The sequence below is a fragment of the Hippocampus zosterae genome, chromosome 8 (assembly GCF_025434085.1).
Source record: "Hippocampus zosterae strain Florida chromosome 8, ASM2543408v3, whole genome shotgun sequence".
NCBI lineage: Eukaryota > Metazoa > Chordata > Actinopteri > Syngnathiformes > Syngnathidae > Hippocampus > Hippocampus zosterae.
In genome coordinates, this window is record NC_067458.1 from 15415871 (window position 1) to 15428264 (window position 12394).

The 12394-nt window shown below is 41.8% G+C and overlaps 1 protein-coding gene across 9 annotated transcripts in view; it reads left to right on the plus strand.

The window, feature by feature from the left end:
* Positions 1-12394, plus strand: part of LOC127605360 (voltage-dependent R-type calcium channel subunit alpha-1E-like) — a 54974-nt gene that overhangs the window by 38295 nt on the left and 4285 nt on the right. For 6 of the 9 annotated variants that reach the window (XM_052072792.1, XM_052072787.1, XM_052072789.1 and 3 more), the window contains 15 exons: positions 368-532; positions 1587-1709; positions 1791-1871; positions 2087-2272; positions 3658-3749; positions 4277-4451; positions 4540-4667; positions 7711-7807; positions 9392-9497; positions 10223-10330; positions 10417-10517; positions 10783-10889; positions 10983-11145; positions 11612-11740; positions 12084-12231. In XM_052072792.1, coding sequence (XP_051928752.1) covers positions 368-532; positions 1587-1709; positions 1791-1871; positions 2087-2272; positions 3658-3749; positions 4277-4451; positions 4540-4667; positions 7711-7807; positions 9392-9497; positions 10223-10330; positions 10417-10517; positions 10783-10889; positions 10983-11145; positions 11612-11740; positions 12084-12231 — 1909 coding nt within the window. Of the gene's footprint in view, positions 1-367; positions 533-1586; positions 1710-1790; positions 1872-2086; positions 2273-3657; positions 3750-4276; positions 4452-4539; positions 4668-5792; positions 5890-7710; positions 7808-9391; positions 9498-10222; positions 10331-10416; positions 10518-10782; positions 10890-10982; positions 11146-11611; positions 11741-12083; positions 12232-12394 lie in introns of all 9 variants that reach the window. The other 3 variants (XM_052072788.1, XM_052072790.1, XM_052072795.1) reach the window with 1 other exon arrangement.

Sequence of the window (12394 nt, forward strand, 5' to 3'; positions counted from 1 at the left end):
GAAGTATCGGTAATATTCCTTTACTAGTGCATCCATAAATGATTTTTGTTTGTTGTTGTTGTTTTTTTTTATTGAGCTTCAGCTGGAACTGGAGTTTTCGTCAAGGTGGGGAGGAATTATGAACCGTTCCAAATAGCAGTCACTGATAGCACAAAACCTTTAGGCTCCTGCAAGAAAGCAAAAAATAATAATAATTAAAAAAAAAAAACAAATGTCAGCAACAGCCAACTTGAATATTCTGAGCTTTATTGTGGCGGGTGTGTGCTGACTCCCATTTAACATGATCTCTTTTAGGAAAACAATAATGTGCAGAAATCCATGGTGCTCTATTACCTTTCCACCGTTCTTTCTGTTCTTTGCACTTCAGAGGGCGTGCATCGACTTTGCCATCAGTGCCAAGCCGCTGACTCGTTACATGCCTCAGAGCCGGCACACGTTCCAGTACCGTCTGTGGCATTTTGTGGTCTCGCCGTCTTTTGAGTACACCGTTCTGGCCATGATCGCTCTCAACACCATCGTACTCATGATGAAGGTGAAAGATTGCACAGCCAGGCACTCATCGTCCAACGTCTCGATCTCATTTAACCCTTTCATGCAGCAAAGATGATAACCTGTAACCTGATAACATGATCAGCTGTCCACTGTCGTAACCGCTGTCCCAGAAAGGGTTAAATTCCTAACAAACGATTGCGGCATACAAGGAAAACTACTTTGTTACAATTTGATGATCTCCTCAGCAATGTGCTCTACATGCTCATTGCAAGTAATTTGTGTTTCAAAAGATGCTTTCAAAACTTTAAAATTTGTAAACCATGGGACATTTTCTATGCTATTGCTAATTTATTATATTTATTCTACAAATATATTGCTAATGTTTTATTTTATATTGCACATATATCAAACTGTGTACAGTTCTTTACTGAAACATTTATTTTGTACAAGGAAATACTTAATCCCCCCCCCCCCAATTTTGCTGCTGTAGACTGCAAATTTCCTCAGTGTGGGACAAATAAAGGTTATCTTATCTTATCTTATCTTAAATCTAAGTACCAGTTGATAAGTCATTTCCTAAACGACAGACAAAACTTAGGCAGGTAATCTTCCTTTTGTGTTTTTTTTGGGGGGGGGGGGATGGGGGGGATGGGGGGGGGATAAGTATGGAGAGAAGTGTACCTCCGAGCAAGTACGTGCATATGCCGTACAGTAAGTACCTCTAGCCTGACCGTGATATTTTCATTGGTTCCTTTTTCAATGCTTTGCCCTTTTTTTCCTCCAGAGCTCTCTCTGCAATTCATTTCCTCAAATTGTCTACTTTTTCTGGACTGCTCAGACAGACCGACACAGCATGACTCAGCCTGTATTAAATATTGATCCCCAATGTCCAGGGGCTGCTATTTAGCATGACCTCATTAACGGTAGCTGCCGCCCCCGGAGGAATTACTCTTTTTTTATCTTGCGGGCAGATGAGGGGTGAAAAGACTTGGCGGCTATTTCTGCCTCTGGAGGAATCTTCCATCAACCTGTAGCTGTCAGAAGATCATTTTGCTTGTGTTTTAAATGCTGTGTGTGTGTGTGTGTGTTTTCAGTATTATTCAGCCCCGCCCGGAGCCCCGACCGCCTACGAAGCTGTCCTGAAGCATCTAAACACAGCCTTCACCGTTCTTTTCTCCATTGAGTGCGTCCTCAAGATAATGGCATTTGGCTTTCTGGTAAGGAGGAACAAACCTCCACGTGACATGTGCGGTGGTTGTCTCAAAATGAATCCAACCCCGTCTATTGTGTCTCCACAGAATTACTTTCGAGACACGTGGAACATTTTTGACTTCATCACCGTACTCGGCAGCATCACTGAGATAGTAGTAGACTTGCAGGTGAGTGGCGCATTTATATACAGAAAGACAGACAGAGAGAAAGCATCATCATAACTCAAAACGGTTTTAATCACACCTCAGAGAGAATGAATGATATTCTAATGTTCTGAAAATGTCTTACCAGGACAATTTTTGTGAGTTCAGTTATTGTCTCAAAATTTGCTTTCCGAAAATCCATCTCCCATGTGTTTCTGACTGCACGCTCTGGCCCCCAGTTCGTGGATACGTTCAACATGAGTTTCTTGAAGTTGTTCCGAGCGGCACGTCTGATCAAGCTGCTGAGACAAGGCTACACCATCCGGATCCTTCTGTGGACATTTGTGCAGTCCTTCAAAGCTTTGCCTTACGTTTGCCTGCTCATCGCCATGCTCTTCTTCATTTACGCCATCATTGGAATGCAGGTCGGACGCACTATTAAAACATCTGGGTTAAATGTAACCCAATTTAGCTCAAATTGCTTACCAAGCGGTTGGGAATGGGTTACCAGGTTGTCAGTATAGCCATAGTTTTTAAAAAATCTTTTGTTACCAACGTTCGCAAAGAAGAAGAGGTTGCTCCAGCGAGTCACTCGCATGAAATATCCGGCACAGTTTTTGCACCAGATGCCCTTCCTGACAAAACCCACTGATTTTTATCCAGGCTTGGCACCGGCAGTGGCTTGGAATTGGCAGATGGTGAAAAGGGTCTTGCCAAAGGACCCAGTTAGATGTTGCCCTTTGCCCTGACCACAATTTGAACCCTGACATCCATTGTCGCCATCGATATTTTCTAAGAACGTACATCAAATTGACTTCATCTTCAGTATGTGACACAAAACTGTCCAAAATGGTGACCCGCTCCAGCTTTTCAGCCCAATTTTCAACCGAATCTGCTGGGTCATAATAATTCACCAAACCAACCTGCTCAAAATCCACAGCCCCCCAGCAAGTGTGTTAGGAGAACAACCCGTCACTTTTTTAGTGTCTATAAATGTATTGTTTGCAATTGTTGAAGTCCGATGTTTGTATTTTGTTTGTACTAGTCGGTTTGTTATGTATAGTGGATCCTCCTAAGTCAAACAGACCCCACAAGTGGAAAACGTTGTATTTTAACCAAAATGATTGGGGAGGAGACAAGCAAAACCAAACAAATATTGGGAGCTCTCACTATCATCATGAATGACATCAAAAGATCTACCGGTAGTCATCTTCGTGATACCACCAGAAATGAGCGATCATAACCATAAGAACCAAAAAAGGAAGTTATTGCAACACGGAAAAGGGTCGAGCTGATTACAATATAAGCAATATCAATGACTTCAACCACATAAGGTGGTGCCTTGGCATACCATTGCCTCAAATGATGACTTTTTAGAGTTATAAACTGTTGCTTGCTTGGTCTTTTTTTCTTTGCTTTGTGACCAGCCAAAATTTGAATTTGAAAGTGACCCTGAGGTATTCCCCCGATTGAATGAAACAAAAAAATTATTGCCATTGCACTTTTGGTCATTGACTGAGTAGAACAGGGAAATAAGCAAATATACAATGAAAACACTCACAAGGAGCATGGAAGATATTTTCAAACCCGCCAACCTGTTTGACGGCACACTCCTAACGTCACATCAACTCATGATGGCGACAACTGAACCTCGAACAATTCACCTAATTCACTTTAAATCATTTCCCACGAGACTTTTGAAATCGGGACAACTTGGAATTCAATCGGTGTCCCGGAATTGTGTGACTTTGGACGTTCTACTTCAATTACCAAATTGTCACTTGTTAACTTGTCACTTGTTGTGAATCAGGTGTTTGGCAACATTAAGCTGAATGAGGAGACGCACATTAACCGGCACAATAACTTCAAGAGCTTCTCTGGCGCGTTGATGCTGCTCTTCAGGTAAAGGGCATGAAATGCTCCTCTAACAAAAATCGATAATATTCATTCTTTATTTAAGATAAGATATCCTTTATTCGTCCCACACTGGGGAAATTTGAGGTGGAATATAACACAAATGTATGTCTTCAAAGTTTTATGCATTTAATTCAACTGTTTTTTTTAAATGAGATATTCAAGGAAGGTTTGTATGAGGTTTTTAAACATCCTTTGTATGAAACACCATTCGGATTCTGAATGCGACACGATCTGGGAAGGAGTCCTAGATCCAAAATGACATTTTACACTGTGCTTGGCCCGGCGGTTCACATTCACTGCTCCACTATAGCACTTCAGTGTTTTTGGGATGATGTTGCTAGGCGACCATGGTAAGGCGATGCTCCTAAAAGTACCCCAAGGGCCACTTGTTGTCAGAAGATGATGGATGCTGCAGTGAAGCACTTAACTCCTTAAGTGTTGTGTGTGATATTGAAGGAAGAAAGAGGTGGAATAAATGTTTGTTAAAAAAAAATAATTATTTATTTTTCCAGGAGTGCCACGGGGGAGTCATGGCAGGAAATCATGTTGTCCTGTCTGGGTGGGCAGCGGTGTGAGGCGGACCCCTCCAATCCCTTACCTGTACTTAACACCGAGCAGGAGGGAGGCTGCGGCTCAGATTTTGCTTACTTCTACTTTGTGTCCTTTATCTTCTTTAGCTCCTTCCTGGTGAGAATACAAAAAAAACACGTCATTTTTACATTTCCTTTCAGTACCCTCACATGTGAAAAAAATTATTCACCATCTTTCTGTCCAGATGCTGAACTTGTTTGTGGCTGTGATCATGGATAATTTTGAGTACCTGACTCGAGACTCCTCCATCCTGGGCCCCCATCACTTGGACGAGTTTGTCCGAATTTGGGGGGAGTACGATCGGGCTGCCTGGTCGGTCTTTGTTCAATCATTTCATGTTATTGTTCTAACGTGTATTATATTATCCCATTTGCAGTCGAGTATGGCAATAAAACGGTACTTTACTAAGTACTGTTGATGTGATGACATGAAGGAACGTTTCGGGAATGGAGACCCTGCCAGGTTACTTCATTAGGTACTAAGATCAACAATTGACAGTGAAAACCTGCATATTTGTGGTTTGGCAATCATACATTCGCCTATTTGTAGAATTATGCAGGCAACCTGTTTTCCTTTAGTCACTGGTGCCACTACATATAACTATGTTGACTTGAAGGAAGAATCTTCATTTAGTCATGCCAGAGCCTTGTCTAAGAGAAAAAGTGTTTTGCTGCGTTTTTGTGGCATCCATAGACGGTTCCAAACCTTTTTGGATGGGCATCAATTACTCTTAAATTTTCGATATTTATGACAGGGCTTCCAATCCAACGTGAATAGCGGGGATCACTGTAATCACATCAAGTACAAGTGTGACATTGACACCACAATCAAATTTGTTGGATACAATAATGGACACAAATGACCGAGCAAGCGATTTTCTCCGACCACTAGATATAATTATCTATTTTCAAGTTTCTTCAACCAATTATTTGGGAGCAATTACAAACAACTGCAGCTGAAATTGAATGAGAAGGAGAAGGAAACACATGGAATTCCTCTGGCTAAATTAGAACTGCCCCAAAGACCCATGAGGGTAAAAATAACAAAGTCAGCCACACCCATTGGGGAGTTTGAATGGCAAACTTGGGGCTGACTGTGATGGCACAAACAAATCAGACATGATTCACTCACATTCATTCCAAAGTTGCACTACTACTCTGTCTTGAATATAAAACAACAACAACAACAACAACAAAAACACACACACACACACACATACACAAAAATGGCGTGGGTGCAGAAAATGCTCCGCCACTGCAAACTAATACTGTACCAAAATTTTAATGTTGACTACTGTGTACCTAATGAAGTTTCCAGTGAGGGTTTAAAATATGTTGCAACTCTTGAAAGCAACCTCCAATAAGGCCTATGTCTGTCACCCACGTGGCCTCTGAGGCCGCACTGACCCAAAACTAAAGACTCTTATGTTCTTTCCAGTGGTAGGATCCACTATAAGGAGATGTACAAAGTTGTGCACTCTATCTCACCTCCACTGGGATTTGGGAAGAACTGCCCCCACAGGGTGGCATGCAAGGTTTGCTCTCCCCAAAACAAACGAACAAAAACCTACTCGGCCTCCGCCGTTTGGGGCCCTCGCTGACTTCTTCCTTTTCCCTGTTCTTCTTTCGTCGTCGCTAACTGTCACCACCTTGCTTGACTCTTTTAGGAGTGTGCTTTTCCGGTGCGATGGTCAAAGAATGATGACAGTCCAGTGTCAGGGTACTAAGGGACGGCACTCCCCGTGCCCACATAAACTTATGTGGACACATCACTGTGTGAATGCAGAGAGATGAGCAGCTACACTCGTGCAGTATATGCAGGTGCAGCTCCCTAAATTTGAATATCGGCGAATGTTTCATTTCATTCGTTCAATTCCGAGTGATATAATGCACAATTACATTTTTGATCAATTTGATGCTTACAGCCAACGAGAACCAACAATTCATCGGCTCAAGAAATTATAAACCATCCTAGTCCTTTTTTGTATTGAAATGAAGTAGGAATTAGTCTTCTTAAAAGTGTTGTGCCGAAACAATTTGTTTTCTTTTTTTTTTTTTTTTTTTTTTTTTGCTAAACTCCTAAATAACTGATACTGTTGTCCTGGTATACTTAGGATACAATATTCAAATTTATTTATAAGCACCTGTATCATATGTGTTTCTGATTATTGTTATTCATCTCACCCAATAGCAGGATCTTTATTAAATTGATTTAAACTCAGGCAGAGGAAACTCCTATGTCTCTAACCATGCCCAGCAGAAGTCTAGCTTTACGTGGTCTAACTGCTAGCACAGGTGGAGTTTTCTTTTGATATTTTTGGAGAAACATGTTTTTAGAAACAGTAGTTTGCCTCGTTGTGGGCGTGAAGTAGTAGTCTACGTACTTTCAACCATCAAATTGTCAGCTATGGCCAGTGGCGTGTAAAAGAAAGCGCCCTGTGCGCGCTGGAACGCCTAGCATGGCGTGGGTCAGTCTCTCAAATCCCCAAACACAGTAAACGAGACTTGCCATAGCATGAAAATGAAGCTGGACGAGTTAATATACCCGAGTGTGCCGTCAACAACAATACAGCAAGCTCTTTAACCCTTTCGTGCACCCCGTTACCTGATCACATGATAAGCTGTCCACTGTAGTAACTGCTGTCCCTGAAAGGGTTCTTGCTAACTATCCCAAAGGTGGTAAAATAATTTTCAAACTGTGGGCCTCTGTCTAACAAATGATGGAGAACACATTGACAACGATGACAGCGAGGAAAGCAAAAAATAAAGGCACTAAATTAATTGTGCTACTTCTTTTCAAAAAATTATACAAAAAAATAGTTTTGGGGGTTGAACATTTAAACGGCATTGCCACTCATTTCAAAAAGGGAAAATGATTTGAAATGCATGCATGGGCATGGATTTAACTCAAGAGTCAAGGTCTAATAAATGCCCCAGCATCAAAAGCATCTCTCAGCATTCACATGAGATTTCTAATACTGGAAGCTTAATTGAAATGCGAAGCCTGTTGCGGGAAGCCTGACTCTTTCTACCTTGTAGATCTGGTTTGAAGATCTCTCATACTCACATGCAGCGTGTAAGTATGTCATTTGCACCAGATCCAGGCTGTCATTCCTTTGTTCATTCCTTCTGAAGTATTTCCCCTTCCCTCGGAAATTTCTATGCCCTCATATTAGCATAGAAATAATGCAACCTACTTTACTCTGTCCTGGTATGTGATGCACTGGAATAATCCTCTCTTGTTTCTCCGCCATTCTGTTATTTCCCCTTCACTTCCATGTTTGTGATATTTTTTTTTTCCATTTCCTCTCCCTCCATTACTTCCTCCTATCGCCATGACTACCTGGCACCCGCAGTGGTCGCATCCATTACACTGACATGTATGAGATGTTGACCAACATGTCGCCACCCCTTGGCCTTGGCAAGAAATGCCCATCCAAGGTTGCTTATAAGGTAGACCTTAAAGAGGCTGCTCATGTCTGTATCTGAGGGGAAGCGCTTTTCAAGATCAAGTTTTCCATTTTATTTGCTTACAAAGCATTTTCTGTCGACTGTATGATGCTGGATTGTTCATTTGCAGCAGTAATGTCTCTTTGCTGGCGGATGGAATGCTTGGTTTCAATTGCTTTATGACAGACAACTACAGCGAGGTACACACATTCCGATTTTTCACAATATTTGCTTTTTTTTTTAAAATTGTGCGAGACCCTGCATATGTTTTGGAAACAAATTAGAGAGTATATTATTTTACTTGTGTTCTACCAAGAGCACACCACACACATCACCATATCCCCAAATCCAAAAAGTTTGTTGTAATACAGAAACTGACCAGTGGGCAGCAGCATGGTGCCATCCAGACCGACAGAAAATGCATAAAAGAAGAAAAAGTAGTAATAGTAGTAGTAATAGCACTACTAGTAGTAGTAGGAGTAGTACTAGTAGTATTAAGAAATAGAAGAGTCATTGCTAAATTTTAGCTTATTTTCAGGGGAGTCCAAACTCCAGGCTGGTGGTCATATCCGGCCCACTGCATACTTTTGGCTGCTAAAAACAAAATTTGAACACTCAAAAGGTTATGAGAAAAGGTTAGTGTTCAAAGAGAGCACACATTTTTTTAATTTAAAATACAAGTATATATAAAGTATATGCACATTTAGGAGAAATGAGACTATCGGGATGTGTGTACCACATTGTTTATTTGCTGTTAGCGGCTATTTCAAGAAAGTTCTTTTCTAAGGGAGTTGCTAAAAATCCCCATGCTTGATCTCATCATCGTCATACTTCTTTTTCTTCCATATCGTTTGCGCATGTGCCTTCTGCCACAGCCCAGCATCGTATCTGTGTGCGTGTGTACGTCTTGCGTCATAATATTCTGTTGGGATTGGCACAGTCAGGTATTGAATTTAACAATGTTGGTTCTTACTGTTGCAGTGCATCGCATCCCACTGAAAACTGGTTTGAATTTTGCCCTGACCCGTGTCACTAATCCAATTCGTCGCAACACCTCTCAATATCATGGAGTGCACAGTAACCACCATAATTAACATGTTAAATTCATGCCTCTGACAGTGTCAGTCAGAACTTAGTATTGTTGTCCTTGTCAAAGTTTTGATATTATTGATCAAATCATTTGAAATTGTAGCGAGTATTGTGGCTGATGAAAGCACTCGTATTCAATGCGTTTGAAACTCTGGAATGATGGCTGTGGTGACTTTAATAAACTGTACATTCATATATACATACCATTATATATACATATATGACATGTTTGCATTATATATTTCAAGAAAACCATGGTAATATTCTCCTTTTTCACTTTGCAATTGTAATTTCACGTCCTATGAGTGGATTAGAAGATGTAACTTCTTCCTTTGTCACCACAGCACTTCTGGACTTTTTTTTTCCAAAGTTAATTCATTTTATTTTTGTTTACCTATCCTGTTCAGGGTCATGGGTTTTTAAAAACAAATCCATTTAATTTTCATTTTGTGATTTAGCTTTGCTAATTATGATGCTGTATGTCTCTACAACCCCCAGAGACTCGTCCTGATGAACATGCCAGTGGACGAGGACATGTCCGTCCACTTCACATCCACCCTCATGGCCCTCATCCGTACCGCCCTGGAAGTCAAGCTAGCTGGAGGTCAGGAGAAAAGTCAAAACGTTCACACTTCATCAGTTGAAATTCATGGTAGCTTGTTAATGTCTTTTCCAGAGTGATACTTTCATCCGAAACATTTTTATCGACATGGACATGAACAAAAAGTCTGTATTACTTTTTTTTTTCAGTTCCTGTTGACCCCTCCACACCCACATCCATCTGCTTTATTTACTGCATATCCAGATTACAATGTCGTATTCGAAATGTTCCAACAAGACATAACATTGTCAGGAGTGCAGGGGTTATTTGTGCCCAGCCACTTATTCCTAGAAAATTACTCAACTACAAGGACAACTTATGTAAAAGTGCATCGTAAAATTTTTATGAAACAGTATTCCCCTGTTATACTTGGGCGATAGGGACTGAGCCCCCCGCCTCCTCTCAAAAAAATGTTTAAAAACTCTTACAGATGCTATGAGATGGCAGCAAAGCGCTACATGAAGCCCCTCATCTCACTTCTACATAGTTCCTTAGCAACGAGATGTCAAAAGATTGCAGCAAGGGAGCACATGAAGCGCTTTCACTCACTTCCACATAGTTCCTTCAAAATTAGGTTCGACAGTATTCAAATTTATTGCATTACATTCATTTTTTGCAACGGAATTGCTGCTCTATTAAATATAGCGCACATATTAAAACAAAGGAAGACAGCGCCATCTGACGGAGCACTGCTCCTAATGCTGAGTCATCACCGCTTTTATGTACAGCAGGAGAGAATCGAAACCAGATGGACTTGGACCTTCAGAAGGAAATCGGTGTCATCTGGCCTCACCTCTCTCAGAAAATGCTGGACCTTCTGGTTCCTATTAACAAAGGTGATGTTTGAATTAAATTAATGTGGTGTGCTAGCAGTTAGTTAGTTAGCCTATTAAAAGTAGCTCACACATTTTCATTTCCTCAGCTAGTGACATGACCATAGGAAAGATCTACGCGGCCATGATGATCATGGACTACTACAAGCAGAGCAAGGCCAAGAAGCTCCGACAGCAGCTGGAGGAACAAGTACATTTTGTTTTAGATTTGCAAAAGTAATTTTTCACATTTTGTTGGGGTGGGGGGGTCCCAATATTATAGTTGGAGTTCATGGCGACACATGCAGCTTTTGCATTCTTTGGAAAAGCTGAATATTAGGGCAACACGATTATGGCCGAATCACAGTTATCAGTCACCGTTGTCCATCATGTTAGGGAAAACATGATTTTATATCAATACGTCAGTTGGAGTTGGACTGAATCCATCTATCAATTTCCTGCTCTCCTCCACGCAGAAACACGCTCCAATGTTCCAGCGGATGGATGCTTCCTCCTTGCCCCAGGAGATCATATGCAATGCCAAATCACTCTCCTTCCTTAGCCACAGTGCAGGACCAGCTCTGTAAATATGCGTCTTTCAATTCACTTGCACAATTATGATCCTCACAAACCCTCAATCTCCTCTTTTGCCCGTATCCTGTATTTGTCCCTGCAGCACCAAAGGGGGCTTTGTGGCCCTCAGCCCTATCTCCCCGCAAGATGTGTTCCTGCAACCACAATCTCGTTCCGGAGAGGAAGAGGAGAATGATGATTACTACCCACCTTACCACCGTTATCACTTCCCTTATCACCATCACCACCACTATTTAGACACACTGGTAACGACTTTTCTATTTTATCTGCACAACTCCAAATGATTCTTCTGACTCTTTCCATTATTCATTCATTCATTCATTCATCTTCCGAGCCGCTTGATCCTCACTAGGGTCGCGGGGGGTGCTGGAGCCTATCCCAGCTGTCTTCGGGCAGTAGGCGGGGGACACCTTGAATCGGTTGCCAGCCAATCGCAGGGCACACAGAGACGAACAACCATTCACACTCACACTCACACCTTGGGACAATTTAGAGTGTTCAATCAGCCTGCCACGCATGTTTTTGGAAAGTGGGAGGAAATTTTTATTTTTATTTTTTTTACTAATAGTTGAGCCATGACAGCTAGAATGACCATATATCTGTATATTTAAGACAGGTCCAGGATGGTAGATCGGACCGCCCATGGTCTGCACCCAATTAGAATGGCTAACAAGGTTTATGTGCCTTTATGTGTCGTCTCCATTCGTTTAGGTCCCCGATGTCGTCGAATATAACCAAGTCACACAACAATCAAGGCAAGAGCCAATAGTCTTCAGGTCACCTCAGCGCACGTCATCCATCAGAGCGTCCTCTATGCCCAGACTGGCTGTGGAACCACAGGTAGGAAAGACAAGATTCATATAAAGTGTTACAGTGTTCCCCGATATATTGCGTTCACACCCCTGTTACATCACCGATTTGGGGGGCGGAAGCTGTTGATCTGTTTGACGTGGAAATCCCTGCTAGATTGCCAATATCGTTTTTGAAATGAAGTTTTATATAATACTTATTGCAATGCCCTGGCATGTTGGAAACGAGATCTATTTTCTCCACTCTTAAAACTGTCGGGTCAAAAGTAACACGAGTTGGTCAAAATAGCCAACTCCAAGCTGGATCCAAAACCGCCCCAGCCATGATGACGATTTTTTTTTTCCCCACGCAACTGCCTCCATGCCAATTGCAGCCTGGAATGGCAGCTGACAGAAAGCTGATGAAGCGCTCCTTTTCCACCATTGGAGACCAGTGTGTGAATCGCCTGTGGCAAGAGCAACATTCCCTGCAGAGAGTCAGCCCCGACAACACGTTCAGACTTCGACAGAAGAGCTACAGAGGTCACATTTTGTTTTTAGACCTACTCAAATTAGATATTTAGAAGTTAATGTCTGGGTGCCTCCAGCATGTTGGGTGAATTGAATGCTCTTTACAGGTTAGGTGTAAATGGGAGTGCTGCATGATTGTTTGTTAATGTTGCCAACCAGTTCAGGGTGTACCTCG